This window comes from Culex pipiens, chromosome 3 (assembly GCF_016801865.2).
Source record: "Culex pipiens pallens isolate TS chromosome 3, TS_CPP_V2, whole genome shotgun sequence".
In the NCBI taxonomy this organism is placed as follows: Eukaryota; Metazoa; Arthropoda; class Insecta; order Diptera; family Culicidae; genus Culex; species Culex pipiens.
This window is the reverse complement of record NC_068939.1, coordinates 123,245,028-123,251,352: the sequence shown is the minus strand read 5'-3', so window position 1 is coordinate 123,251,352 and position 6,325 is coordinate 123,245,028. Positions and strand designations below refer to the sequence as shown.

The 6,325-nt window shown below is 35.3% G+C and overlaps 1 protein-coding gene across 2 annotated transcripts; it reads right to left on the bottom strand.

Moving 5' to 3' along the window:
- Positions 1-2,700: 2,700 nt before the first annotated feature.
- Positions 2,701-5,499, bottom strand: LOC120430586 (uncharacterized). Of its 2 annotated transcripts, none has more exons than XR_005607681.2 (3): positions 5,227-5,330; positions 4,971-5,150; positions 2,701-3,377 (listed from the first exon to the last, which is right to left on the bottom strand). XR_005607681.2 is itself a non-coding variant. In XM_039595693.2 (3 exons), exons 1-3 carry the CDS (start codon positions 5,396-5,398, stop codon positions 3,355-3,357), a joined length of 360 nt encoding a protein of 119 aa, XP_039451627.1. In that variant the 5' UTR covers positions 5,399-5,499; the 3' UTR covers positions 2,701-3,354. The 2 variants fall into 2 exon arrangements, 1 of the variants encoding a protein (XP_039451627.1); XM_039595693.2 differs by having other exon boundaries at positions 4,971-5,135; positions 5,227-5,499.
- Positions 5,500-6,325: the final 826 nt, after the last annotated feature.

The window sequence follows — 6,325 nt, the reverse complement described above, 5'->3', positions numbered from 1 at the left end:
TAGGTTATTGAAAGACCTTTCCAACGAATCTACAACATTGAAGATCTGGCAACCCTGTCTCGAGTTATAACCACTTAAGTGATATTTATGTACTTTTTTTGTAGCCGGATCTCACTTAAATGTATGTAAACGATGTCCGGATCCATCATCCGACCCATCGTTGGTTAGATAATCAAGAGACCTTGTAACCTATCGCTTGTACGTAGTACAATCTCTGGTCACAATGCTTCGCATAAGCCTGTCAAACTGAACCGTAGGGACAAGTTAGGATATTGTAATTAACCATTACACTTTTACAACATAAAACAAACACACAAGCTATCCCTTCGGCAAGCACGTCTCACATCTCTATTGCGTCAAGTTCGAAATACGCAAACAAAAGCTTAAAATTTTATAAAAGGGACTTCTTCATTTTGAATCGTCCTCATTTGCCGCTACCGACTAGAATCCGTTACATATATTCTAGTCCCACCTGTAAAAGTCTTGTAATTTAAAGTGCAGTGAAATTGTTAAATCAGTGTTGAATGTTAACAGCATTCCAGTAGCGGCGAAATGTGTCAGGGAGTTGGTCCCAACAATTCACCATCCAAACTAAACGCAAAGGACCGCGCTCAACGTCAAAAGAGGTCGTTTGGTTGGTGGTGCATGGAGTGTCACAAATAGTGAACCTCCAAGTTGGCAAAGCGCGCCAACCCGAGAATTCTGTAGAGCGCAATGGCGGAGGCCATCCGGTTTTTTTTTCTACCAAAGACAAAGACACAAAACCAAAGACACCAAAACCGTTGCTGCGCCAGGCCTGGCCGGAGGAAGATCCTCCGACTTGACTCGACCACCGCGGGATACACTAGAACACACGAACACACACACACACATGGTTAGGTTAGTTTTAAAACGACGAAAAACAATAAATTAGGACAGTTAAATGCAATAAACATGACTTTTTCCATAACCCAAAGCGACGATCTTTTGTGATTCTTTTTGCCAGGACAGTGCGATTAGCTGAATCGAACCAGGATTGTGAAAGGGTAGGTACAATTCTCCTTCCCCACGTCAAATGTGAGCAGTTGCAGATCTTTACATCTCTCTCTCATCTCCAAGAGTCTCAAGTTCTGGTTTTTATTTAATTTTTAATTAATGAACTAGTGGTGGTAATTGCCCCCTAGTTCGTTATTACAACCTTTCCAACGAGTCCACAAAATTGAAGATCTGGCAACCCTGTCTCGAGTTATGACCACTTAAGTGATATTTATGTACTTTTTTGAAGCCGGATCTCACTTAAATGTATGTAAACTATGTCTGGATCCATCATCCGACCCATCGTTGGTTAGGTAATTGAAAGACCTTTCCAACGAGTCTACAACATTGAAGATCTGGCAACCCTGTCTCGAGTTATAACCACTTAAGTAATATTTATGTACTTTTTTTGTAGCCGGATCTCATTTAAATGTATGTAAACAATGTCCGGATCCATCATCCGACCCATCGTTGGTTAGGTTATTGAAAGACCTTTCCAACGAATCTACAACATTGAAGATCTGGCAACCCTGTCTCGAGTTATAACCACTTAAGTAATATTTATGTACTTTTTTTGTAGCCGGATCTCATTTAAATGTATGTAAACAATGTCCGAATCCATCATCCGACCCATCGTTGGTTAGATAATTGAAAGACCTTTCCTACGAATCTACAACATTGAAGATCTGGCAACCCTGTCTCGAGTTCTGACCACTTAAGTGATATTTATGTACTTTTTGAAGCCGGATCTCACTTAAATGTATGTAAACAATGTCCGGATCCATCATCCGACCCATCGTTGGTTAGGTAATTGAAAGACTTTTCCAACTTATCTACAACATTGAAGATCTGGCAACCCTGTCTCGAGTTATAACCACTTAAGTAATATTTATGTACTTTTTTTGTAGCCGGATCTCATTTAAATGTATGTAAACAATGTCCGGATCCATCATCCGACCCATCGTTGGTTAGGTTATTGAAAGACCTTTCCAACGAATCTACAACATTGAAGATCTGGCAACCCTGTCTCGAGTTATAACCACTTAAGTGATATTTATGTACTTTTTTTGTAGCCGGATCTCATTTAAATGTATGTAAACAATGTCCGGATCCATCATCCGACCCATCGTTGGTTAGGTAATTGAAAGACCTTTCCAACGAATCTACAACATTGAAGATCTGGCAACCCTGTCTCGAGTTATAACCACTTAAGTGATATTTATGTACTTTTTTGAAGCCGGATCTCACTTAAATGTATGTAAACGATGTCCGGATCCATCATCCGACCCATCGTTGATTAGGTAATTGAAAGACCTTTCCAACGAATCTACAACATTGAAGATCTGGCAACCCTGTCTCAAGTTATAACCACTTAAGTGATGTTTATGTACTTTTTTTGTAGCCGGATCTCATTTAAATGTATGTAAACAATGTCCGGATCCATCATCCGACCCATCCCTGTCTCGAGTTCTGACCACTTATAATGCCACTTATGAGCCCTTGAGTGATATGTGTGTTTTTTTGGATCAATTTTGTGTCCAAACCCATCATATTACATATCACCCATTGTTGGAAAAGAGTGAGGAAGGCACCAACCACATAGGTGGATTAAGTTAGTTTTTTTATTAAAAAACGTGATAGATTAGAAAATGTTTTGCATAACTCATTTCCTTTCCCTGACTGAAAAGTCCGTCGGACGTCCGTCGTTTGTCGTCCGCGCAATCGTACGACGTCGCACGACAATGTCGCGCGACTATCGCACGAATGTCAGACGTTTTTGCACCAAAATGTCGTATTTGTCGTGCGATCGATAATCGAAATTGTACGACATTGTCGTACGACATTCGACCGACGTCGCACGGTTTTGTTATTTAGAATGTCGTGCTATTGTCGTGTGCTGTCATTTCGGATTTTTTGGTTATGTTGCAGTTGAAAAAACTGTTGTTTTGTTTTTATTGATTTTTTTTATTCCAACTGTCAAAATTTCACAAAAATATTTATTGTACACTTAATTTCACTTGCGGATCGCCGATTCTTCCCTAACTTGGCTTCCTTCTGGATTTGCCTTGACCGCAGCTTCCGGCTTGGGTGTTGGTGTTCTTCTGAGGCGGCCGTGGCAGCATCTTGGTCGTGTTGGACTTTTGTTCCTCGACGAGCTGATCAAAACCCGGATGCGACGCCTTGGCGACGATCTTGGATCTCCGACGGATTGATGTTTACCGGAGTACGAAAAAACGTGGGTTTTGTGGAGTACGAGTACGAAAAAAACGTGGCTGCTTCCGTGGATTCTACGGAAGCCACGAGTGACCACACGGGAACGCATTCCGGTTTCCGGCAGAATCAGATTGGAATATGTTTGTTGCCTGAAAAAAATATATCATCAATCAACAATTGACAAGAATTTATAAATTAAATTCAGATTTGAATAATAATAATAATAATAATATAATTTCAATTCAATAAAATTTCAAATATGTTTTTTTGAACTATGAAAGAAAAACTAAATTTATGAACTTTCAAAATTTAAACATTTAAAAAAGAATTTTAAATAATAGATGTCTAGATAGATAATGGAATTAAATTTAAAATTATTGCAAATAGTTTTGAAATCCGAGAATATTATCATTTGAAAATTGTACCTAATTTAAGAATGCTAAAAAAAATCTAAAATTATAATAATCTAAAATTCTAAAATTCCAAAATTCTGGAATTCTAGAATTCTAAAATTCTAAAATTCTAAAATTCTAAAATTCTAAAATTCTAAAATTCTAAAATTTTAAAATTCTAAAATTCTAAAATTCTAAAATTCTAAAATTCTAAAATTCTAAAATTCTAATATTCTAAAATTCTAAAATTCTAAAATTTTAAAATTCTAAAATTCTAAAATTTCAAAATTCTAATATTCTGAAATTCTCAAAAAATTATTTTCCGAAATTCAAATTTTTTAAAAATTAAAATTTTCTGAATTTTATTTTTTTTTTAATTTTAGGGTGCTTCAATACCAAAATCATTTATTTCAATTCGTGATATTTTTTTAATTTGATCTTGTAAAATTCTTGAAAATTTTCAAAAGTTAATAGTTTTTTTTACTATTTAAAAATTTAAGAATTTGTTGAATTTTTTCTGATTTTTTTAAACTTTTAAATATTTAAAAAAAAACTATTATTTTAGTTTAAAACTTAAAAAACTTAAATTTGTATTTTTTTAAATTTTGTAATGAAAATTATTTTTTAATGTTTTTTTAAATTGTTAATGTTTTTTAAATTTGAATTTTATTGAAAATTAAAAAAAAGTTAAGATCTAGAAAATCAGATTTTTTTTAAATTTTAAGAAACTTATTAAATTTTCAAATGCGTAGAATTAAAAAATAATTTTACAATTTAAAAATATAAATTATTTTAATTTTAGAATTTACAAAATTTACAATTTTGGAATTTTAGAACTCATAATTTTTAAAATATTAGAATTCAAAATTCCAAATCGTACGTCCAACGTTTTGGGAATTTAAGAACTTTTTAATGTTAGATTTTTTGTGTTTATAAATTGGAGAATTTTAGTACTTAAGAATTAAGTTTTTGTCAATTAAAAAAATTTCTTATTTTTGAATTTCATTTTTTTTCAAAAATATTTGAAGACTTTGAGAATTTGAAGAATTAATAAATTCTAGAATTTAAGGAAAGAATACTAACAATTTGCACAATATCATGAAATTTAATAAATTTAGAATTTTCGAAATCTTGCATTTCTAAGTTCTGAAATACTAGAATTTTATAACTTTACAATTTCAGCGTTTAATTTTTTTAAAGTTTTAGTATTTTAATTTTTTTTTATTTTTCAGTTTGGAATTATTGGATTGAAAAGTTGAGAATTTGTTATGTTCCATTCATCCTATTTTTAATTTTGATTGTCCAATCGCTTTTCCAGCACACTTCCATCGTTTCTAAAACATGACTCACCAGTTCCATTAGATATGCGTCGCAACCTCCCGCGGACGGTAAAACACCAAACACCAACCGCTTCCACGATCGCAAACTGGTTACTTCCCGTCCCGTCTTCCGGAATGGCCCGCCGAGTAAACCATATTTCCCGTCCTCCTCCTCCTCCGCCACGAAGACCGAAATCTGGAATACAAGACACTTTGATTCGGTCGCTCGCCCACTCCGGTCGGAACTTTCCGGCAGAAAAAGAAATTAAACCTAGTAAAAAACTTACCTATTAACTGTCCAAAATCCTCCAAAAGCCTAAAAGCAACAACAACTGGTTCGACTCGGTTGCAATCAAGTCCGAACAAGATCAACAGAAGAGAACTGTCAAACTGTTTGCGTCGACGAAAATCGTGACGTCGAATTGAAGGAAAATCGATGGAAAAAACAATGTCGGGCATGTCGAGTGTTTGTCGTACGTTTGTCGTCCTTTCGACCAATCGATATAGAAACGGTAAAATCAAAACCGCGCGACAGCTTGTACGACGTGCGACATTTTTCAAACAGGGTTCTCATCAAAATGAATATGGATTTTTGGTCCTAGGTTGTTTGTAGTCCAAGAATGGATTCTTTGAGAAATTTTGCTTGAATTATTTTTTCTAAAGCAAATTCTGTACATTTCTATAGCAACAAAGACAAAAATAATATTTTTTTGCGTTTTTGTTGTTACTGAAAACTTTTTTTTTTTTTTTTTTTAGTGCAAATTAAATTTCAGAAGTGTACACTTCGTCAGTGAATTCCTCCCAAAATAAATCATAAATCAAAGCAGTGGGCATCTTTTCGCTATATTTATCTTCAAATAAAATAGTTTCCGCCACACCAACGTCACCCAAGAAGAAGCAGAGGGGGGTGGCCATCAATCACGCCACCAAGGCAGTCGGTGTTTATTTTCCTCCAAAAATCAAAACTCACTGCACGGACTCCAGACTTGTCCGGTATGTCTGGATCGAAAAAGCGACGCACCGCCTCCTCAGATGGGGCCCAGAGCTGGAAAGTGTCACACTGACGTGGCCTTGTGTCGGACGCGTGTCTCCCTTCGCAGACAACTTGATGGTGGTCGTGGGCGTCCCCAAAAGTGGTCCACAAGTTGGGCAAGAAGGGGGATAGTGACTATTTAAAGCAGGTTTTAATCGTCACCTTATTTGATTAATTTGCCTTTTTTTTTATTTATTTCTTAAAATTTAAGATCATAGAATGGACAAGGCGGTAATAGGTTACTCATGAAAATGGCCGATTCTCCCCTTAAGAAGGTGATTATGTCTTTTTCGCTATAATCTGACTCTTCTCAGCGAGGGGGCGGGGGGTGGGGATGTTGAATAAAAATAAGG

What these genes read in the sequence shown, in the direction of transcription:
- LOC120430586 (XM_039595693.2), bottom strand. Translation starts at nt 5,398, where the DNA reads ATGCCCGACATTGTTTTTTCCATCGATTTTCCTTCAATTCGACGTCAC. An exon ending in GGATTTTGGACAGTTAATAG is followed by an intron (nt 5,136 to 5,226) that starts GTAAGTTTTTTA and finishes CTTGTATTCCAG; the next exon opens with ATTTCGGTCTTCGTGGCGGA. An exon ending in ACGCATATCTAATGGAACTG is followed by an intron (nt 3,378 to 4,970) that starts GTGAGTCATGTT and finishes TATTTTTTTCAG; the next exon opens with GCAACAAACATATTCCAATC.